The sequence below is a fragment of the Lutra lutra genome, chromosome 3 (assembly GCF_902655055.1).
Source record: "Lutra lutra chromosome 3, mLutLut1.2, whole genome shotgun sequence".
NCBI lineage: Eukaryota > Metazoa > Chordata > Mammalia > Carnivora > Mustelidae > Lutra > Lutra lutra.
The window spans coordinates 40,552,439-40,576,141 of NC_062280.1; the positions used below are offsets into that span (position 1 = coordinate 40,552,439).

Genomic DNA, 23,703 nt, shown 5'->3' on the forward strand with positions numbered 1-23,703 from the left:
ATCTCGTCTTCTTTCGCTTTGATCATGCCCCTCAAATCCTGCTGGCTGATTCTCACTCTTGGTATAGAATCTCTGTCCTCCCTTATCAGGCCCCGCACACCCTCAGCAGGACCATCATACTAGTCCTTAGCCCTAGTCAGGGGCCTGGCAGCCCAGAAAGGTAGGGGACACTCCTGGGGACAGGGGAGGGACCTGTATGTGTCTTCCAGCACAGGGACATTGCTAGCCTCCTGAGAGAGGAAGGGCCACCATTTTGCAGGCTGCCAAGGGGGCCCCCTTTGGCTGTCCCACTTTGCCTTTTAGCCGCTCGTGGAGGGCACACCATCTGTCATTGTCCCTCTGCTGGGCATCGGCACACCTCACGGTAACCAGCCAGCCTCACGGTCCTGGGGGACACTGCCCCTCCCAGGCTTTTATGTATTCCAGTCAACACCAAGTCAAGCCAAAGCTTTTTCCCCAGGCTCCATCAACGAATCTCTAAGACTTCGGGCCGCCACTCTGTGCCAGGGACTCTCCACATCCCATGTAGCTCTCAGAAGTGCAGCCCCTCTGCCTGCCAGCCAACAAGTGAGCAGTCCAGTGAGCAGCCCCCAAACTCTCAGACCCGCCGCAGTGCTCCTGGTGTTGGTTCAGACCTGCTGGCAGACGGCAGGCCAGCCGTAGAAGAGAAGGGGGCAGGAAAGGGCAGGAGGGAGTCTTCAGACCTCCCCACAGTCCAGCCCCTGTGGAGGACCAGGAGGGAGCAGTACCGCCTGGGGAGAGTCTTAGGCCGCAGCCAGGCCCATGGGAAGTCACTGAGCTGAAATCACCTGCCTGCTGGAGGAGTGGGTCACTAGTGGGAGCAGCCCACCAGAAATACGGCTCAGTACCCATGCAGGGGTGGGGTTGGAGAGGCTGCAGCCCAGCTGAAAGGCAGTTTGTGCTCCTGGAACATGAGGTCCCAGAGGCCCAGCTGCCACACTAGAGCTGGGAGAGAGCAGGGGCTCCTGATAATTAAGCCCCAATAATTCGTTTCCCCACTGCTTGGTTCCCGTTCTAGTCCTTCACCTAAAATAATCTGAGGAGGTATTTCCCAGCATCCCCGACCAACACCAACACTTCCCTGTGCTTTGGAAGTGACACTTTTTATCCACACCTGGGACCCAATGCCAGTTCCTCAAGATAAGTGGTGACATTACCTAAGAGCCCCCAGACCTCCCACCGACACTGCCAGTCCGACTGAAGAAAGCCTTTCTTGTTCTTGGAGAGGCCCCTGGTTAGGAGAAAGGAGAGCTGGAAATCCAGGGAGAGGAGGGAAGTTGGAGGCATTGCAACCAGAGCGAGGTGCGACCTCATGGTACAGGCCTGCAGCCGCAGCCAGCAGTTTGGAATGCGCCCGGTGCAGGTGTGAGCTCCCTGCTCCCATCCCAGCCCTCATCCCTCGTCTTGGGGCACTGGCAGGTGCGAGGGCCATTGATAGGGTGTGGGACCGGCTCCAGCTCAAGCTGCTGCAGCCAAGATGGATCAGAGGGGGAACACTCCTCCCCCTTCCACACCAGCCAGGGAGGTGGGAGCGGGGTGCTCGCTGGGCCCTCCCACCACCTCACGCCCACAGCCTCCACACCTTGGAGGCCAGAAATGCAGGGAGCATTGGACTTCAGCTTTCTCTACAGAACGTGAAGGTAGGATGAGCACTACTCCCATTTTACAGAGAGGGAAACCCCGTCTCTGAGCGCTGCCCAAGGTCAAGCCCCACAGGAGAGGTTGCCTCTCCTGCTGGCTTTCTGAGGCCAGAACTGAGAGTGAGAAAGTGTGGGATCCAGCAGTGGGGGGATGGTGCAGACACATCAGACACTCATCCATGTCTCAGCGTGGACAGGGACGCCATTCCACTGCTTTCCATAGTGTGCTGGGAAACAGATTTTCACAGTAAATTCACTGGTAAACATATTTTTGAACTATGATGTGCATAGAGAAAAGTGCACAAATGCTATACATCTAGTTCAAAGGAAGAATAGAAATAAATACACCCACAGAAGTATTACCCAAATCAAGAAACTGAACATTTCAGTACCTGGGAGCTTCCCTCCTGTCCTTCCCCTCCTCCCAAAAGGAATCCACCATCCTAACTTCGAACACCACAGATTCATTTCGTCTAGCCTCGAACTTCATATGGATGGAATCATTCCATATACTCCCTTTCCTGTCTGATTTTTTTTTTCTTTCCGGGTGATGTTTGTGAGAATTCATCTTTGTTGCTGCAAAGATGTTGTTCTAGCCACGTCCATTCCTCCTCACTGCTGGAAGAGTTGACTTTGTGTGAATCCGTCTGCCCAGTCAGCATAATCCAGCCAACATTGGGTTCTTTTCCAGTGTTAGGGTTATTAGAAATCATTGAGTATATACCTAGAAGCAAAGTGGCTAAATCACAGAAAAAATACCCACTTCAGCAGACACTGCCGAATGGTTTTCCCAAGTACCAGTTTAACACACAACGGTGTATGAGATTTCATGTCTACTGTCCAGTCAGTAGCATGCCTTTTCAAGTCTCAGCCTATTTTTCTACTGGGTTTTCTGGTTTTCTTGTTGATCTATTGTTCTTTCTATTCTGAGTACAAGTCCTTTCTTGGTTATACATGTTGCAAATATCTTCTACTCTGTTGCTCACTTTTTTACTCTCTCTGGTGGAGTTTAAATAAACAGACGTTCCTCATTTCAATATAATTCAGAGTATCAGGCTTTTTCTTTATTGTTAATTCTTTGGTATCCCATTTAAGAACTTTTTATCAAAATCCTAAAGACTTGTTTGTATTATGGTTCTCCAGAGAACCAGAACCAATACATGTGTATCAATGTACTTATATTGATTTAAATGAGATTTATTATGAGGAATGCGCTCATGGGATGATGGAGGCTGGGAAGTCCCATGATCTGCCGTCCGTAAGCTAGAGAACCAGGAAAACTGGTGGTAATTTAGTGGAGTCCGAAGGCTCCACCAAGAACCAAGAAAGTTGATGGCGTGAATTCCAGTCTGAGGGCAGCAGAAGAGGAGATAAGATGTCCCACTGCTCAAGCAGTGAGACAGGGAAAATGACTTTTGTTCTCTTCAGGCCTCCAGCAGATCAGATGATCCCTACCCACTTTCAGAAGGGTTATCTATCCTACTGATTCCACTGACTCAAATACTCATAGACACGCTAAAAATAATGTTTATTCCAGGCATCCCCGGGCCTGGCAAGCTGACACAAAAGTCACTATCCAGATGTTCCTACAGTATCTTCTAGAAGCTCTCTTGTATTACCTTCTCCATGTTATATCTATAATATACCCAGAATTGATTTTTGAATATGGTTTAGCAAGTTTCCTTCTTTGCATGTGTTTATCTAATTGGCCCAACATCGTTTGTTGAAGAGACTTTCCCATTGCCACACCGTGCTGCCTTTGTCAAAGGTCTGTTTCCACACTCTGTTTCACTTCATGGATCTGTGTGTCTGCTCTTGTGCCAATGCCATGCTGCCTCGATTATTGCACCTTTGTTAAAAGTCTTCATCTCCAGGAGAGCTGGACCTTCCACCTTGTTCACTTCTGTGAAGGGCGTCTAGGCTGTTCTTGGCACTCTCTATGCCCATATTAATGTTAGAGTCAAATCGTCAGTCGCCACACACATGCACACAGTCTTGCTGGGACTTACATTGAGATTGCTTAGATTCACAAACCATTTTGGGATTTTATGATACTTTTATGATACTGAGTCTCCTATGCGACAAACATCGTATATCCTGCTATTTATCTATGTCTTCTTTAATTCTTCTTCTCAATACGGTCTTATAATTTTCTATGTAAAAGCTTTACTCATCTTGTGTTAGATTCCTCCTAGGCATTTGATATTTGTCGTACTATTTTAAATGGTATTTGTAGGGTGCCCGGGGGACTCAGTCCGTTAAGTGTCTGCCTTCGGCTCAGGGTATGATCCCAGGGTCCTGGGATTGAGTCCCACATCAGGCTCCCTGCTCAGCAGGGAGTCTGCTTCTACCTCTCCCTCTACTCCCTTCCCCCTGCTTGCATACTCTCTCTCTCTCCCTCTCTCTCTTTCTCTCTCTCAAATAAATAAATAAGATCTTTAAAAAATAAATAAGTGGATTTTTAAAAAATTTCTTTTTCTCCTTGTTGCTGAGACATGGAAGTACAACTTGTATTGATCATGTATTCAGTGATCTTACTAAATTTATTTATTAAATAATATATTTATAATATTTATAATATATATATTATATATATTTATAATATATTATTTATATTATATTATCAAATAATTTGTTTATAGATCCTTTCTAATTTTTCTATATACCCAGTCATGTCATCTCCAAGCAGTAAGAGTTATACTTTCTCCTTCCTGATGCTCACACCATGTATGTCTTTTTCTCGCAATTATTGTGCTGTACAGCGTTTAATGGAAGTGATGGTAGCAGACATTCATGTCTTGTTCCTGATCTCAGAGAGAGAAGTTTTTACAACAAACTCACACAAGATAATGAAATCTTACCCTTTAATATACACTTGATTTTCCTTTCCACTCAGGACGAGCTTTCAGTGTGGAAAGACTTTCAGGTTTGAAATGGGGCAGTGGTGGTTTGTAGGCTGAGAGCTAGGCAGATGGAATCAATGTTTTAAGAGGACAGAAACTGAGGTTTGTCACAAGACCGTGTCTCATTTTAACTTTGTGACGAAAGTTTCACCTTGGCCACTTTACAGAAGGACCCGTGGCTGACCAGGGGTTGAAACAGAGGTGTCAGACCCAAAGCCCAGACTGTTCTCACCCCTCCCAGACTGCCTGCTAGAATATTTTTTTCAAAGATTTTATTTATTTATTTGAAAGAGAGAGAGATCACAAGTAGGCAGAGGAAGATGGGGCAGGGCGGGGGGGTGGAGGGAAGCAGGCTCCCTGCTGAGCAGAGAGCCCAATGCGGGGCTGGATCCCAGGACCCTGAGACCATGACCTGAGCTGAAGGCAGAGGCTTAACCCACTGAACCACCCAGGCGCCCCTAGAATGTTTTTTTTTTTAAGGTTTTTAAAGAGAGAGAGAGAGTACAAGTAGGCAGAGCAGCAGGTAGAGGGAGAAGGAGAAGCAGGCTTCCCGCTGAGCAGAGAGCCCAATGTGGGTCTTGATCCCAGGACCCTGAGATCATGACCTGAGCCAAAGGCTGTGGCTTAACGGACTGAGGCACCCAGGTGTCCCTACCTGCTAGAATATTGAATGTGAAACCCCCAAGGTCACAAAACTGTCACTTTTGTCACAGATTTCCAGGGGAAGCATTGTTGAACTACCTCACAGGTATATTTAACATCTTTTCTTTCTCCGCCTCCAAATCCCCGCCTATCGCTGTCATCTCCCCCATCCCACCTTTGATTTCCATCGCCATGGGCGCAGACTCACGCTGGAAGGTGCCCTCCCTGCTTACCTGAGACCCTGAAGGGCTGCACCTGCCACTCTCCTCAGCCACCTGGTTGAGCCACCCACCAAGCCAGGGCCTTCCCCAGCTTCTGCCCCTTGAGCGCTTATCTGATGTCAGAGGGTTGGGGGGAGAGCTGGGAGCTTTCCTTCCAGTCAGGCAGCTTGGGCTTTGGGGGTAGAACTGTGTATTCTTAAGCCCTTTGAAGTGTCAGCTGTCCCAATTTGAGGATTACACAGATAGACAGAATATTTCTCTGCTGAGTTATGAAGAGAGGAAGGCAGAGTGCAGGGAGGGTAGAGACCCAAACCCAAACAGGCCCTGGGGCTGGCAAGGGCTCCCTGGGCCCAGGCCTTAGCGAGAATGTCCCCATTACTCTCACACCCCTCCTTTCGCAGCCCAAATAACTACCCAAGGATGACCTGGGAGATTTCCCTGCAAGACAGAAAATTCTAGGACACCAAGAACTCTCAAAACTAAAAACTAAATTGAAACTCTCGAAGACCTTATAAAAGACAGTAAATGTTTCTTTGGTTGATTTAACACAGGGTTGCATTAAGCAAACAGCTTTTTCTCCTTCTGAGGTTCAATGTCCTTTGGATAATTTTGCCTTTCCCTTTACGCGATTTCTGCAACGGACCACAGTCTCCACATTCTGGGGAGCCTCCTGGGGCCACCACTATCCAGCGTGACTTGGAGCAAGCCTTTCAGTTGTTTTTCTTCCAAATGCTTCTTAGCATGTGGTGACATTTCTTTGACAGGGAAGAGAGAATTAGCATATTTGTTTTCTATCTCTACCATACCTTTTCCTGAATTTTCTGGTGCAACTCATGCGTCTTTCTGTGCATCCCGGGAAGGAAGACTGCTCTTTGGCTGCCTATAATGAGCGGATAGCTCAGCTGGGCAGTTTTAAAGCCAAGGAGACCTGTCCCTTTCCAAGACTTCAGGGCATTCTAGAAGATGCTGGTGATATTCAGGCTGTCCCCTGTTGGATGAATAGGCCCACTCAGTTCCTGGCATGTGGGGTGGGACTTCCGGCTCCCTCCATGCCGGTGCCCTGCCAGACTTTAGTGCCTGTTCAGATACTTAGAGTAGAAAGTCCCCCATATAAACACCCTCTCTTGGGTACTGGAAGTCCAGAGCCCGGGCACAGGCCTCAGAGGGCTGAGACACTCTCAGGGCGGTTAGCCCCTGCGAGAAAAAAGCCACAGGATTGTGTTTTGGCTCCAAGCCTAAAGAAAGGTGCCCGTGGCTGTCACCTCCTACAAGCTGCCTGGTGGATAACCAGAACATGCTTGGCTCTTTCTAAGCGTTTGGCTGTGCTCTCTGTGGGGAAGTGTTCCTGATCGGTCTTCACGGCCACTCCCCAGCTCTCTGGGGTCTTGTGGCTTTTTCTCGGTGGTTGGGCAGAAAGCCTCCAGAGCCTGAAGGAACTGCCGTGCTCGATGACAAAGGCCATCAATTGACATAAATCACTCAGAGGCGGCCTCATTTATTGAAGAGGAATGGAACACAGTTTACTCTGTCCTCTGAGCACACTGCTTCAATGGCAGGCACTCAGGCGAGGAAAGATCTCACAGAGTAACTCAGAGCAAGCACCCAGCTCCTGGCCACTGTGTCAAGGGCGTGTCATACCTGGTGTCGGGGGAAGCGGGGGTCAAAGCTGTGATCTTTAGATAAATACGGTAATGTCTGAGCAGTCTTGGGACCGTCAGATCTATTCTCTAGAACATTATTTTTTCACCTGAAAAAAAATTCGTTCTTCCAAGCACCAAAAGTTTTGTTTTAAGTTTCTATACCTTCTGTTTGCTTGAATAGTGTTAACCGGACATAAACGTGGCTCTTTCTAATAATTTGGGATTGTTCACAGTGTTTGTGTTGTGATACAGAAACGTTTTCCTCGTGGGCTGGCATGCTGTGCCGTGCCCTCTCCCTCCACACTGAATGCACTGTGGTGCTGCGGGTTGTCACACCACCCACTGAGCCCCTGCCCCCTCTGCCTGTGTGTCCCCCGTTAACAGTCAACATGGCTTGCCACGTCTCCAGAAGCACGAGGCCCCGTCGGAGTGTGGAGTCAGGGAGCTGAGTTAGCTGGTTAGAATTGTCGTGCAGGAGGAAAGGCCCCAGATGAGGAGCAGAGTGGGGGCTCCCTGTGAGTCACCTTGTCCTACAGCTGTGCTGGCCACTCACAGGCTTTGTTTGTTGTTTATTTCCTGGTTCTGCCCTGCGCTTCGAATATTCTAGATTGTGTGTGATTGCCTTCCAGATAAGCACAATAAGGTTGTGCTTTTAAAATCCACCGTGAACTGAATCATTCAGGACATTTGTCGTGTTGGGAGGCTCTTCCTTACTGCTGACCGCCCCCAGTTTCATCGAAATCTGCTTCTTCACATTCTTCTTTAGCACAGATGAAAGACCGTTTAGCCGGCCATAGCTGAGTGATAAACATTCTAAGAAACCAGCAGATTCTTCAGTGTTCCGTTCCTGAAGCTGAAGGAATTTTTCTCTCATTTTTGCCTTCTTCCTAGTGTCTTTTCAAGCTCCTAGTATCATCAGACTTGACTCTGGTGTTTATGGACCCATTTGTCTCCTCAGAACCAGTATACTTGATTGTGGGCCCCTCGAGGCAGGGTCCTGCCTTTGGCTTCCTGACCCATGAACTCCTTGCAAGGGGATGGAAAGATAGAGGGTGGGAGTGAGGGTCCAACCTCCTTCCTCAGACCTCTGAGGACCCACTGCCTCCACGCTCCGTAAGAAAGTGAAGCCGCCTGTCCACCAGGGAGAGCCCCTGTCCTCCTTGCACTTCCTTCCCATCTACACCCAGCCTTGGTGGAGGCCGGAGGCCAGCACTGGTCAGAACCCTGGGAAAGATGGGCTAGAGCAGGAGAACCACAGGAATCATCAGGAAACCCTGATACTCAGAACTGTGTTACATACCAGATGGGTCACTTCCCACTGCCAAACCTGGAAAGTGACTTCAGGGAGATTCCCTAGCATGTGAGCAGGGGCCCTGAGGTCTGCCCACGTGCTTTGTGGCCTTGAGAAGCAGTTATCAGGTGTTTTCAGCCCAGACCTGGACACCTTTCATTTGCTCGTCCCTCAGACTTCACTAGACCCTTGCTAGGACCAGCTACCGTATCAGCCGAGCACAGGCAAGGAGGAGGCCCCTCCTCCCTGAAGCTCATAGCCCGTGGGTAAGATGGGCACCTAAGCCCACATTCTCAAGCTGTGACAAAGGCCGTGGCGGAGGTGTGCAAGGTGTGCAGAGAGCAGGCTTCCAGTGATGTGCCCGTCCCACATGGGAAAGCCTGTGCTGCTTGGTGCCTATGGTGTTGGGGTGTCAGTGTGGGAGGCCCTGTGGGATGTAGGTGAGCCCCAGCCCCACCCAGGGGAAGGAAGTTGCTCTGTGGCAGGGGGCTGAGGGAGGGGACAGGAGCTAGCAGAGGAGCTCATCAGGGTCTGTGTTCTGTCTTGTCAGCCTCTGTAAGGGTGAGAGAATGATGGCTAGAAGGAGAGTGGCCAGGCCCAGCCTGAATGGCTCTCCCTGTACCTCCAGATCTAGCACAGGGTGGCTTTCCTCCTGCTTCCCCAGCGGGGTAAGTGTCACCATTCCTGGGCAGACGGCCGCAGAGTGGGGAGCAGCACCCGCTCTCTGTGTGAGGTTGGCAGTGGAATGCCCCTGGTCTGCACACTGCCTACACAGCTGTCCAGGTGCAACCTAGCACCCAGAATTTTCTGTGAGCGGTAATTGAGCAGTAAGCCTACCAATATGCAACTGTGACATATGAGGACCCAGGCTTGAGTCTCACAGAGATTTGACCATGAGTGGACTGGCATGACTCCATTAGCCAGGGAGTACCATCCCTCTCCCCTGCAGTGGCTACATGGAGAGATGAGAGGCCTGGGCAGGGGAGGACAGCTGCAGCCGGGGAACTACATAGACCCTGGAGGGCATTGGGCAGGGCCTTCTCCCAGATGGGGACAGTCCAGCAGAGGCCAGAGAGTGCTGGGTGCTGTGGACTGGTCCTCCCAGTCATGAACGGATTGGTCCTCCCAGTCATGAATGGCTGCCCAGGCCTAGCCTCAGTTACCTCAGCTACTTCAGCTTCCCATGAGGAAGCTCCCAGAAGGCCATGCTGACACAGAAATCTGGTCAGCATCCCGGGTGCCCAGCCTTCCCAGAGCCTCTAGAAGTCCTGGGTAAACAGGGCTCCCCAAGATGAACTTGGAGTGGCAGCTCAGGAAAGTGAAACCGTTGGATCCAGTCAGGATTTGACATCTGCTGGCCTTACTGTCTGACTTACCACTGACCCGGCTCACCTGGAGGGATAAAGGGCCTCATCCAGATTGTTCTGGCCTCAGGTCTTAGGTCAAGTTGAGGGTAATACCCGGACAGGGCTGAAGACTTCCCACAGCCTATATCTGAGAGCTTTTGTTGGCCCAGAGACAGAGGGTAGAGATGGAGATGAAAACCAGAAATCCCCTTGCTGGCCCCCACCCACCATTCAGAGGGAGAGCCAGGGCCTCAGTGTGTCCTAGAGGTTGCCCTGGCAGAGACTTTACCATGTTGGGGAAGCCCAGAGGCTCTGGACAGGAACATATCCATTTAAACCACTCTGAGCCTAGTTCATAAAACGGTAGGTCAATATTTTACAAGTCACTTAGCTAATGAAGACCTCTGCCAGACTCAACATACCACATCCCAGTGGGTGATAAGACAAGTGTTAGTTCACTGGAAACAGCCCAGAGGAGAGGTTTTTCCTTTCTTTTTTGTAATCTGCTGGGTTTCATACTTAGATAGAGTGAGGCGGGCTGCCCTTGGACAAGAATATTCGCTTGTCCAGTGGCCCAACAAATGAGCCCTGGCTACACTCTCACCCCGTGCCAGGTCTAAGCAGCAACCACCTGTAGATGAGTCGGAATCTCATTAGAGCAGACTCACATGTTCCACTCGGCTGGCAGAAGCCATCTTTGGTTCTGTCTGCCAAGTCCACATGCTGCCTTCCTGCGGGGAGAAGCTCAAGGGACGCCACAGGAGCTGTGACTGCAGCAAGATCTCCACTCCCACCTCCAAAGACAGGCCTCATTTTCCCCTCAGCATTTTCTCTGAAGCATTGAGCAAATCATGTCTCTGAAGGGCCTCGTTTGTTCCCCCAAGCATTTTATTACCATCTACACATGCCCTTGGCTGTGACCTACGCTTGCCCTTGGCCATGGGATACAGAGATGGGGTGGGGGGGGCCTGGTCCCCAGACAGGAAAACCAACCTCAGTGGAGACCCTCGTCATCCGTGATGAGCTCTGAGCCTGGACTGAACCTTGAAAACTCAGCCCGACTGAGTGCAGGATGCGCACCCGGGCGTGGCCAGCAGAGGGCGCCCCGCGGGAGCCCAGGAGCAGTCCTGCAGAGTCTGGGGACCCAGCGCCCAAGAGGAGGCCCAAAGAGCACCCTGGGAGCGGAGATGCCCATGTCCTCATGACTTGGGTGAGAGCTAAGCTGAAGCCAAGGGAGCGGCCGCCTGTGATGCAAGAAGCCAGATCTGTGTCAGGGCTCAAGCCCCTCCGAGGGCCCTGGCCACAGCTGGGGTGACCAAGGGACTGACACAGACTGTTGAGATTTTTTCTGAGAGGGTGGAACTCTCCAGAGTGAGCATTAAAAAAGGCCTGAATTCTTTGCCCGAGTCAGAGTTCAGTGTGGAACTACACTCTCAGGACAGGCTAGAAAGGCTCGTCGGAGGCTTGCCGAGCAGCGGCTCCCAGGGCAGGCGTTCAGACCGAGGCATTTGAAGGTCAGGACGGCCGTGGCTCTGCAGAAAGCCCTGCCCTCCCTTCTGAACTGGTGGGCCAGCCCATGGCCACAGCTGGAGCAGTAGCAGTAGCAAGAAAAAGAGGTCGCCGAGGAAATAGGCAGAACCTTAGAGCCTTTAGCTAGTAACTGGAACGGGCTAGGAGTGGGGATGGCTCTGGGGACTAGGGCAGTGAGAACCAGCGTGCTCAGCACCTGTGCTCATTCAGTGGCAACACTGAGATGCAAGGTGGGGGCTGAGCCCCAACACAGTTGAGAGAAAGCATTTCCTTGGGGAAGTGGTGAGGTACAGATAATTCCAATTCCTGACCTTTTTGTCCCCCTGAGCAGGAAAGAGGCAGAGGCCAAGCCAAGGCTGCAAATAAGGCTCCCAAGATTACAGAAATGTCCCAGCCCAGCCAGGTGGGCAGGTGGCCTCATGCATGTACCTGCCTGGTGTAGTCTGCTCCGGACCAAGGGGCAGGGAGCAGCCCCAGGGAACATCTCAATCCCCCTGGGCTTGTGGAGCACCAGGCCGAGAGGAATGACCTGGGCTCTGTGGGTGCTGCAATTCTTGCTGAAGGGAGGAGGTGCCCTTGACTATTAGAAGGAAGGACTACAGTGATGTGGCAGACCAGCTTGGGGCAGGCTCTGTATTGAGCCCTTGGTCAGGCACCACTCAGGAAAGCCTGCTGCCAAGTCCTCAGGGAACTTTGGGCAGGCAGTTCAGGATAACCTGAAGAAAAAGCAGTGGACGGGGCCTCTGCGTCCCTGGTCTGTGAGCTTGGAGGAACCACTCCACCTCTGAGCCTCCCTTTGCCCATATGAACAACGAGGGAGGGGTCTAAGACTTGTGAAAACAGCATGAAGTGCCGGGGAAAAGGGGGGTATAGGTCTTGCATAGACAAAGCAAAATTGCAGATAAAACATCTCTTTGGAGCATACCTGCTGTATGTAAGATACAGTCCTAGGCCCTGGGCTGAAGGTAAACGGCTGAGCAAGCCAGCCGGAGAGAGGTTGGCATGGGACAGGCCTGAGTGGCTTGGGAGGCGTTGAGGGTAGAACGCGCAGAAGCCCACAGAGGCTGCCGTGTGAGCTCATTGGATTTGGGCCAGCTCAGAGCCAAGAGGCCTTATCAGTCCTTGCCCCCTTTCTGGGCTGGACTGGGCAGAGGACCCTCAGAGCAGCTGCCCTGCGCCATCCCCAGTAGCCTCAAGCATTAAAGGCTCAAGACTTGGGCTCCAGGATGATGCTCAGGTCTAGACCCTTGGCTCCAAAGGATTTTACAAGGTGTATTGTCTTTGAGGAAGCCGATGGCACCCACATGTGCCTTTTTCACAAAGGCATAAATAGCATGTTTGGGTACCTCTTCAGAGACTGAGACCCTCTCCTGGTGTGCCCCACAGTGTCCCAAGGCACTTTCATGGCCCAGAGAGCCCTGCCACGTCCCCATGCCAGTGCCTCCCACCTGACCATCTGTTCCCCATGGCCTTAGACCAGGCATGCACAGGAGGTCAGCCAGACCAGGGCTCAGGATGGGGGCTGATTGCTGCATCTGGGTGGAGGCCAGCTCACACACGGTTCCCCCCCAAGGGCCATGCCTCCACTAGCCTTGCAGCCCTGGGCAGCCCACCCAGGTAGTCCCCCCAGTGTCTGCAGGCCCCGATGGCCAGGGTGCATGGGGGCATTAGAACCCAGAGTCCGTCTTTGTGGCCGAGGAACCAGCGCTTACCTAAAGACCCAGATTCACGTTTTGCTCATTCCAGGAAACCCTTTCCTCCACTTAGCTGGGGACAGAGGACAGACTTTGGAGTAAAGACCACAGTCTCTAGATCACGACCCTGCCACACTCTGGTACATGGAAAGCCCAACCCAAGACCAGCAGGTGTTCTTACTTCCTTCCAGCCTTCAGTGGCTGTGTGGCTGGGCTGGCGGCCCTCCTCAAAGCGAGCTGCTCCCCAGAAGCAGTGAGACCAAGCGTGTCTTGGGGAAGGTGAGGAAAGCCTGTTGTAACTTGGAAAAGCCAAGTAGCTTGAGGTCCTAGGAACTTGTGTCTCATCCTCTCTTACCTAGTTGTCTGGTGTATGTGTGTGGTGGGGGATGGGTACGGGAGGGTGACACCTGGAATTGCATTCTGGACTACACCTCTCTCCCAAACAGCTTCGTGCCCAAAGCCTAACTTTAAGACCAAAATCAATCCCTCCCAATGTCAGTGATGGCCAAGCCGGCCCGCGCTGGGCTTACCCAAGCTCTGTCCCTTGTCCAAGGTTACAGAGCCAGGCCCCATGGTTGGGCTGGGGCATGAAAGGGACTCCCAAGGCCCGGGAGTCTGAAGAGGGCAGCAGAGCTGTCAGGGGGCAGTGTGGTGGCCCCCAAAGGTGGCCGGGCCTCTGTGTATCCCGACCATACCTGCTGTGGTCGGCGGTTCTCATCCCCGTTGGAAGGCAGCTGGGAGTAGAGAAAGGCGTGGGTGTCAACGCCCCAGCATAGCCAGCGAGCCCTAATTACCCAGCTCCATGAGGCCACAAGCACACACAGCCACCTGGTTCTGCTTAGGGGGCAGTTTTCTGCCATGAGCACCGGCCTTGTGCCTCCTCGAGCAGAGTTCTGAGCCTTGGGAAGGGAGCTTGGCTTCTCAGCTAGCTTTACGCTGACAAAGGGCTTTCTGCCTGTCAACCCAGCTCCCCAGCAAACCCCGTCCCCTCCCTACCGCAGCCACTGGGCCTCCCTTTGGCAGGGCCCGAGGGCCCATGCTCCGGACGCCTAGCCTCTGGAGACTTCCTTTCGAGCTAGAAAAACAAGCAGCCGAACCGTGCCTCACTGCAGCTGGACCCCACCCACTGAACCTATAGAAAGGCCCTGGAGTGGATTCAGCCTCACAGAAGAGGAAACCTGGCTCCGGCCTCACCCGCAGGGCCTGTTATGTCTGGCTCCAGAGGCCTTCTCCTCTGGGCTTTTCCATGCCTGTGAACTAGGCCCCATTCATTTCCCTGTGGTTTCGTGGGAATGTCCAAAACACTCAGCAGGTTGTAGCAAGCCCAGGAGGAGAGGGGTCAGCGAGAGGCCCGGGCCGTGACGTGTGGTCGGCCCCATGGCCGCAGCACCTTCCGCTTGGGGTGTCCGGCCGGCTGTGGGTGGGCAGCGGTCAGTCCACCAGCCACCCCCCACCCAGCCTGGCCAGCTCAGCCTGCGGCTCTCTCTCTAGGTCTCCACTTTCCAGCTCCCAGGCCACCAGCCCCGCCTCGGCCTGGCCTAGAAGAGAACCGCAACAAAGATCTCTTCAAGCTTCCCATCCCTGGCAGCTTCCCCTCAGCGCCCATCCAGCCGTCCTTCCCCTCTCTCCCCGACTCCCAGGGCCTGTGCAGTTTTCCACCACACTGCCCTCCATCTGGGGCCGCTGGGAGAGCAGCAGGTCCTCCATGAGGGTGGCCGCCTCCCCCCCAACACCCCTAGCCCCCTGGGCTTCCCGGCCTCGGAGAAGGGGCCATGCTCAGGCATACCGCCCTCCTGGCTGCCACCTTCCCACAGCTGAACCCCAGGGCTCCCAGGCCCACAGTGGGGAGAATGTGCCCAAGTGGGGAGAATCAGGTCCTCAGAAGGAATGATTTGAAACTGGCTGGCTGGGAGCAGTTCTTATCAAATTTCCTAGTTAGCAGTTTTCAGCAAGTGCTAATCAAACCGCCTCTGTGAGCGGCCTAATTCCATCTGCATGAGATTCCCAGAGTTGTGATAAGTACCCCGGTGGCCAAGGGCAGAAGAGGCTCTGCTGGTCTCTCACTTGCTCTTGGTCTTTGAAAACTGATGCATTTTCAGGTTTGGGTCACAGCCATGCCACTGTGCCCTGGCGGCCCAGCTCCCCTGTCCTTTCCAAAGCCACTTTCAGAGTGTTCTGGGTATGGAAGGGGTAGGGTGAGTTTCTCATCTGGTTTAGCTGTAAAATGAATCTGGAAATGGAACATCCTTGGAGGCACTGTGGCTCTGGCCGGGCAGGGCTGAGAGGGTAAGTGCAAAGGAGCCGAGAGCCCAAGGGCAAGGGCCCTGGGCCGGCAGGGTCAGGAGCTCAGCCTGCCCATCTACATGGAGCCTGGGCTCAAGAGAGACCCTGCTGTCAGCTGCCGCTCGTCTAGATCCACTGACCTCTGAGGGAGGGAGGGCAGCCAGCAGAGCTGTGGTCAGCCCAGCGCTGACCTTGGGTCTGGACTGTGCCAGCCCCCAGGCTGCCCTGTCCCTGGGCCTTGTGGAGGTGGCCACCGTCTTTGTTGACCTCCTTTGCCCAGTAGAATTGAAAAGACAGTTTCGGGATGGTGCCCTCGTGCCAGTGCTCCTAAGCTACCCAGCTGCTCTTCACACAGGGGCCTGCTGTGTTCTAGGGCTGCTGCTGTCCTCCCTGAGCCCTCAGGACAACCTGGGAAAAGGGGCTGGGGAACGTGGGATCCCACCCCCCTCCTCCCCTGCCTCGCTGTGGCCCTGGGCAAGGCCCTTCCTCTTTGGGTTCTAGGAGCTCCAGGCGGCTGGGAGGAAGGGGCCCATCCCTTTCTGCAGGGACCAGCACTGCGAGTGGGCCTTCCCGGGGCCCTCCTTGAGCAGACAGATGGCGGCTAGGACAAACTGCCTCCTTTCCCCTCAAACTATGTGGCCCGGCATCCCCTCATGGGAACTGACAGCTCAGAGGGGACATCAGACTTCTTCCCTCCTCAAATGCAGGCTGGCCACATAGTCACCCTCAGGCCCTCCCTCACCGGTAGCTCCTTCACTGCTGAAAACACGTGCAGGGTTATCTTTTGGAGACTTAAAAACAGCCATCAGAAAGCGTTCCCTCCTCACCCTCCCTTCTGAGGAACGCTCACCTCTTCCAGTAAGGGCCATATTGAGAGTCATCTGCATTTGACGGCCTCCCTCCTCAATCTTTGGTTTCCCAAATCAAGCTCCCCAGCTCCACAGCTATGGCGCCATGCGCCTACTTGCCAAACGTAGGGCCCTCTGCAGCCTCCTGTGTTCTCCACAGCGTTTCTGCCCCAGGCAACCACTCCTGGACCTCATTCCCCCCTCATCCGTCTCCCCCCGTCCCCCTTGCCAGCTACCATGCTCCTTCCCTCTTGCCCTCCTGGGCCCGCGGACAATCTCGCCCAGTCCCAGAGCCTCGCCTCACTTGTATCTCAGACTCTGGCATGACCTTCCCTTTCCTGCTGCCTCTGGCTGCCGCTCACAAGCCATCAGTCCCTCCAGCTTTCATCCTAACTGTGCCCTACCTTGGCCCTGCGCCCCTTCACCATGTTCTGCATGCCCATCCCTGGGCTGGCAGCCTGCCCCACTCCCCAGAGAAGTGCGGGTGCTGGAGGCTGGTACCCCAGCCCCGCCTGCCATCCCCCACAGCACAGCCCTCCTCTCTCTGCCCTTGGTTCCTGCTTTTCTTGATTTGTTTTGCCTCCACATCTTTATTCGTTCATCCCTTTGACATAAAGTAGTTCCCTCCTCCTTGCCACTTCTTGGAATTGATCTGGCCTCAAGGTCACCAGCCCTGTTTGCCAATCGGCTGTGGGATTCGGAGCCAAACCTCTTTCCTTTTTGCCCTGTAAGCTCCCCTTGCCTGGGATAGAAAGCCCTCCCAGGGCTGCGGGAGACTTCGGGGGTTCCAGTCCAGACTGCTCCCCTCATGCGGTCTGTCACCAGGTGCTTTGTGAACGTCCCTCCCTCCCTCACTGCATACAGGCAGAATTCAGCCATAGCAGCTCTAAAAAGATGTGAGGATGAGTAAGAGAGCAAAGAAACCAACGAATGGCTCTAGCTGGGGAGTCTTACCCCTCTGGGGCGGGGGGGTCAGTAAATAACCACGCTTCGGTCTTGTGAGTAGAGTGCGCCACGGAGACCCCTGAGACCAGGGGTGGGGAAGCCGGAAGGGCTGTTGCTTCTCAGGCACCGCGTTTGGGAATGGACGCAGTCAAGCTCTTTTCTCAGGCAGAGCTCAAAACTGTCAAGGACTCCTGGCGGCGAGTGTTAGGGGTCAGGCGTATACACGTGAGGGCTGTGCGGCCAAGCAGAACAGGGCCTGGTGGCAGAGACTCAGCCCTCCCAACTCCCGAATGTCCCCATCCTGGGAATCTATACAGATTTATAGAACATCCGCTCTGTGCCAGCTTCGGGCATCCACCCAACCTCGTGCTGGGACCAGGGTAGACAGCACTGGGATGGGGAGGAGGGTGCGGCGATGATCAGAGGCAATCACAGCAGTGGGAGTGAAATGCTAGAAGGGGATGCTCAGAGAGCACGGAGGGTTCGTGCCTCATGCTGCCTCCCCAGAGGAAGAAGAGAGGAGTGGAGAGGAGAGGGGGGCCAGCGCATCAGCGAAGAGAGCAGCAGTGCAATGAGACAGAGCAAGGGAGAGCTGCATGAAGCCGGCATGGCTGGATGATGAGGAGTAGGGGTTGGGGAGAAGGGAGAGGCAATCCGGGCACATGATAAAATGCCTAGTAAACCTCATTCTTCCAAGGAGTTGGGCTATCCCAAGAATGGTGGCAGTCAGTCGCTGAGGGCTTCAGGTAGGAGAGGGATGTGAGCAGGTTTGCTTCGAGAAAGAACGCCCGCTTTGGGTATAAAGAAGTAAACAGCAGGGTGAGACTAGGAGTGGGGAGGCCAGTTGGTCAGAGCTGGAGGCCCGACCGTGGTGGTGGCATCGGGGCTGGAGGGCAGCGGGAGCCTCCAGGAACCTCACTGTGTGTTCTGCCCACATCCTGGGGTCGGGGTGCCCAGCCAGGCACATTCACGGTACACGCAATAATAGTGTTCTTCAGGGAGGCCAGGAAATTGTATATCGCACCTCTATTTTTCAGGTAAATCGGTTGAGATTCAGAGAGGTTTAAAATTGTGTCTGCAGTCCCACAGCTAGTGAGGGGCAGAGCGTAGAACTCCAGGCCTGCGACTGACCACTAGCCTCTCCCCTCCACACGGCCTGGCCCGTGCGCATTGGACCAAGGAGAGAAGCGGGACACAGGAGAGGTGACGAGCAGGAGCTTCAGCCTGGGACACCACCCTCCCCCTGTCCCACCCAAGGGGCTTATTGGCCACAGACACCCCCTCAGGCCCCTCATTAACAAAACAGAGCCGCGGTCTCCCAGACCAACGGAAGAACATTCTGTCCAGTTCCTCCAACAATGACAGTTGAGAATGGGCAGCCTTCCTCGAAAAGGACAGCTGTCCCAGCCCCTTGCCCCTGTAGCCACTGTGTGACCCCCGCCAGGCAGAGCGCCTTCTCCCAGACCTCGTCCTTCCCGCTGGGACCCAAGTCCAGGGGTCAGTGAGCAGTAAGGGCCACAGCCTGGAGCTTCTGTTGTCCTGAGGTGCATTAGCCTCCTGGAATAAAAACCTCAATTGGAATCGTCCCCTAGCATTTCATAGATATTTATACTTTTTTCTCTAAGTAACGTTAACACACTTGGGGAAACACCATTCTGGACCAAAGTCGTCTTTGCTGTGTGAGGAAGTGTGTGCTTGTGAGGAGGTTGTCTATGGCCTTTACCTGGCGTCTGCCCGAGTGGGCAAGGGACTCCTACAGCTCCGGGCTTGCTCTGCTCCTCCCTGGGATGAGAAGCCGCACACCCGCCCTGCTCTCCCCCACCAGCACCTGCAAGCCCAGAGCCCAAGCAGGTGGGATGCCAGGAATGACTGCTGATGGGCTCACGTCCTGGCAAGGCCCCCAGCTGGCTGTCACAGGCACCCCACACACACCCCCAAGACCTCCAGAGTTGTGGGCCCCCAGTGGCTCTGGGCTCCAGATGCTGGGCAGATGCCAGGACCGGGACTGAGGCCCCACCTCCAAGGGCTTGGCTTGCTGTTCTGGAAGGGGATCCTGGCTGGTGGCCATTCCTAAGCCCCCGTGTAGAGCAGTTGTCAGGCAGTTGCTGACTTCCAGCCTCTTCGCCCTCCCCCAGCGAGTGGGGCACTGTGATCTCATGCCTGTGCCATGGCGGGTGGAGGAGATGGGCTCTGGCCAGGTCAGGTACCCAGATCCAGGAGCGGGGTCCTCCATCCCCACCACCCGGCCTCTGACGCGTGACGTTTGCTGTCAGGGGCGCATCCTAGTGACCCAGCCACTTGGCTCGGGGCCTCTACAGTCAGCGCAGGCCCCCAACAGGGGAAGGAAATTGGGGGGAAGGGGTGTTTGCTGACAAGTCAGCTGTTCAGGCTCCTCTTCTAATCGTCCTGCCTTTCCCCCTTTGGCTGAGGAGAAAAACACGGAATGGGACCCCAGAGACCCCTGGACCTTGGGCCGCAGGACTGCAGTTTCTAAACCAAGGCTCTTTTCTGCCCACAAGTTCCTGGGTTCTAAGCAGCTCCTGCCACGTCCCAGGTCCTGCGGAAGAAAGAGGCTGGGGGGCCCCCTTCTGGCCCATCCATGGAACTGACCCCTGGGGGGGAACCTGTTGAGCCTGGTGAAGGGGGCCTTGCGGGCCTCAGATGAGAGCAGAGACACCCTTCTGCCTCACCCCTACTGCCGCCCAGCCCAATTCTCCCTCTGCGGTACCTGGCCCCGCTTTTGACAGTGAATCCTGAACTCAGGGGAATCTGGGGGCTAGCCGCTTGGCATTTCCTTGGCCTTCCTGTTCACTTGACTGGGCACCCTGCTCCAACCGCGCTCCGCCCCTCCCAGCACCCCTGCCCTAGGACCGAACTGCCATGGTGCTCCAAGCCCCGTTTCCTCCCGCTCACAGTTTGCGTGTTCTCTCTACCCACTCCTATCCCCCCTGCTGGCAGAAGAAGGATTTTAAGGACAGGTTGTGGAGAAATGGTCCCCGCAGCTATCCTAGAACACTAATGAGCCGTGGCAACACCCAGGGAGTCAGCCTTATTGCTACGCTACCTCCCAGTTCAGTGACATTGATGCTTTTCTGAGATGAATGCTTGATATCTGCAAACTATCTTGGAGAGAGTTCTACAGGAGAGAGTTCTCACCTCCTGCCCCCCTGTCCTGAGGGAGGGACTGAGACACTCAGGGAGAAATGGAGCCCCCAGGAGGCACCAAGGGACCTGTCCAAGATCAGCCTCTGCATCTCAAGCTTCGACAGACTTTCTTCTCAAGGTTAACCAGAGCATGCTGGCTTTTCTCCCACTGACTTCAGGTGCTCGTGGGAGTGTACTGGAGGTCCAGGGAGGACAAGTAATGGAGAATCAGCCTGACTGGAGTCTGTTGTCACTGCCTAGGGCTCTGGGTATCAGCCCCACCTTCCCCATCCCTTCCTTCCCGTTCTTACTTGAGAACCTGAGATGAGGTGGCAGAGCACCTGCAGGAACTGGGAGCAGGAACGCAGCTCCACCCTGGGGTGGGGGGCACCCCACCATTCAGTTCATTTAACCCCAGGGGTGGGAGTTGCATGCAGGGACAGCTGGAATGCCACAGCCCAGCCCACTCCTCTGGCAGGCCCAGCACTCCCTCACCTGCAGCCTGACGGCAGCCCTGCTATGGGGCCATGCTGCCCCCTGCTGGCAACACTGGCAAAACACAGCGCAGGGTCAGTCCCAAGATTATCTAGGTGTTCCCTCCTGGCCCAAGCTTGCACCTGGGCTGGAGACTGCGGGGCCCCAAGGAACAGACCATAGACACCCTGCCCAAAAGCATTCTCGGACTGCAGGGGGAGGCAGGTCTCGAACCGCCTGGCACACAGTAACGTTCATTGAGTGGACAGACATGAACGAAGGTACTCATCTGAAGCATTCTGATGATGACCAAGAACAGACATTAAACCAAACCAGGCATTTATTGAGTAGGAACTGAGAATCCTGTTGGGTTGACAAGATCGAAATATGAAAAGTCCAGCAGCGCTAGTCTGAGACACAGGTGACCGTGAAACAGCCTGGCTCTTGTTGCCTGGGGGCGAGTTGGCAGTAGGGCCCCAGCGGGGAGATGGACACAGCCTTCAGCCTGGGCCTTCAGGAAGGCAAGGGAAGGGCAGGTAAGGGGGATCAGTGGCAGGAATGAAACTCATAGGGCATCTTGGGGAGTCCCCCCACCCCCACCACCACGGCTGGCCATTTGGCATGACAGTGTAGAGAGAGAAAGTATATCCTATGTCGTGAGGCTGACGACAGGAGGCCCTTATAACCTGTGATGTTCACACTGGTCTCCAGGACCACCCTGTGGGCTCGGGCCGCCCTCCGAATATACGTTTGAGAGAAAGGAGGGTCAGGAGAGGTCTCAGAGTCATGCCTGTTCCTACAGCAAGAACACGGAGCCAGGATTCAGACCTCCACTTAGGAAACAGTGGCCGGTTCCGGTGACGGAACCCCAGGTTTCTCAGCAGGAAGGGCTGTGCACAAGGACAGACTGGGGGGCAGGGAGGCAGAATGGTCACTGCAGTGACTATGAGCACACAGTAGGGGATAAAGATACTCCCCATCCACGGAGGTCTGACCCTTGCCATTCTCCACCCAAACTCTATCCAGTCCGAAGTCAGACCCGCAGATGAGGGACTAGAGCCGGCTCAGGCTGGCCTTCTCCCAAGGGCCCGACCTGGCCCCCGGCCCTCCATGCTACCACCAGAGGGCCATTCCCTCAGCCTTGTCCCTCGTAGAGAGGGCTTCAGGGAAAGACAGATGTGTTCTCAGGACAGCTTGGCAAACCAGAGCCTCACTTCTGCTGTGGGAAAGGGGCTCTGTCAGCTCCCTCTCCCCTCCCCTGCCCCCGTCACAGGCTGCATTTCTCTCCAAGAGCTCAGCGAGGTTGCAAGGCTAACCCTAAAGCGACACGCACACCTCCAGGAAAAGGCAGTTCATCCCCCGGCTACTTGCCGCCAGGGCCACAGAAGCTCACTCCCTGACCTCTTCTGGCTCCGTGGGAGAAGCACGGGCTTGATGTGCTCCTTGGGGTCCAGAATAAAGGCTGGGGAGAGAGGTCCCTGAACTGGGCAAGGCTGGCCCCATACAGCCCCTTTCCAGCCGCTTCTGCTCTCCTGCTGTGAGTGCTCTGCTCACTCTCCCACCAGAGCCCTGGGTCAGGGAAGCAGCACGTGGCCTCCTGCCCCAGGTTTGGGGGGTGGGGGTGCTGGCTATGCGATCCAGCTTCCCCCTTTTCCTGACTCCTCTATCGTGGCACATACCTCTCCTCCCCCGTTGGTCCCTGCTCCTCTCCCTGGGTCCTGGGTGTGCCTTTGTCTCTTCACCGGGAGCCGTATCTGTCCCGGCTTCTTGATTCTAATTACGCTCAAGGGTAGCAGCAAGTGTTCAAACCTAAGGAGGTTAACTCTCTGGGATTTGAACACCTCGACAGCACATTGACGTCGCCCCAGGATGCCGGATTCCTCTTGCTGTCTGTGACCCTCCTGTTCATCCTCAGAAACCCTCCTCTCCCCAAGGAGAGAAGGGAGCCCTGGGTCTGCTGACCACCTTCTCTGCACCCCCAAGAAGTGTGCTGATGTTGGGCCTGGGCATCTTGTTTTCTCACCGCTGGGGTCGTCCCTGAGTGTCCTGGGAGGCGAGTCGTTCAGCAGACAGCTTTATCCAGCACCTTCTCTTTGTCAGGCGGGGCACTGGGGTACCAGGCACAGGGCCACAGCGGGAAAGAAGACAGATGCCATTCTGCCCAGACTCATGGGGGAGGTGGTGCGCAAGCTCAAATGTCAGAAGGGAAGGGCGCTACTGACGGTTAGCGCCAAGAGGGGCACGAGCAGGGATACGAGACTGGGTGGCAGGAGGGCATCTCTGGCACAAGAGAGCCAGCCTGCAGCTAGTTTGGGAAAGAAAGGGCAGCGGTGGCCCCTGACACCTGTTCCCCACCTCCCCACCCCCCGCAGGCTCGTGGAAGAGTTTATGCTCCTGGCCAACATGGCCGTGGCCCACAAGACGCACCGCACCTTCCCTGAGCGTGCCCTCCTGCGCCGGCATCCTCCGCCCCAGACCAAGATGCTCAATGACCTTGTGGAATTCTGCGAGCAGTTGGGGCTGCCCATGGACTTCAGCTCTGCAGGGGCCCTCAATGTGAGTGCCGGGGGTGCGAGGGAGGGGAAGGCCCTGGGGAGAGGCCTCCGAGTCACAGACGCCCTGGCCATGGGCCACACTCCCCACCAGGACCAGGCCGAGGGAAGCCGCTCAACACTCCGTCGTGGGCAGGGATCCTGGGCCAGGGCTGGACTGGGCTGGGCTTGGGCCCAGAAACTTTCCATAGGGGGCTGAGAGGATTGGAAGCCCAAGAATGTTTTTTATGGTAAGTGCTGTCAAGTGCTCCCTTCCTAGAACTAAGCCTTATGGGGCTCAGGCCTGACCTTTGATCCCATGGAAGGGTGGCTGTTCTGCTCTGGGCTTTTAAGCCTGGGGTAGGCAGAGAAGTACCTTAGGTCAGACAGACAGTCTCTCCATGTAGCCAACAAGACATGGAAGAGCTGACATTGGAGCCACGGCCCAGCGTGGGACGCAGGCTGAAGGCTGCTGGCCTCTACACCCCACCATGGCCCTCTGAGCGGGGTCAAGCCCTCAGCTTACCCTTCCACCCCCAGAGCTGGGTCT

The 23,703-nt window shown here is 54.8% G+C and overlaps 1 protein-coding gene across 3 annotated transcripts in view; it reads left to right on the forward strand.

Annotated features, from left to right (window-relative positions):
* Positions 1-23,703, forward strand: part of DIS3L2 (DIS3 like 3'-5' exoribonuclease 2) — a 355,877-nt gene that overhangs the window by 325,857 nt on the left and 6,317 nt on the right. For all 3 annotated transcript variants that reach the window (XM_047721343.1, XM_047721346.1, XM_047721345.1), the window contains exon 15: positions 22,995-23,178. In XM_047721343.1, the coding sequence (XP_047577299.1) occupies positions 22,995-23,178 (184 nt within the window). The remainder of the gene's footprint in view (positions 1-22,994; positions 23,179-23,703) is intronic.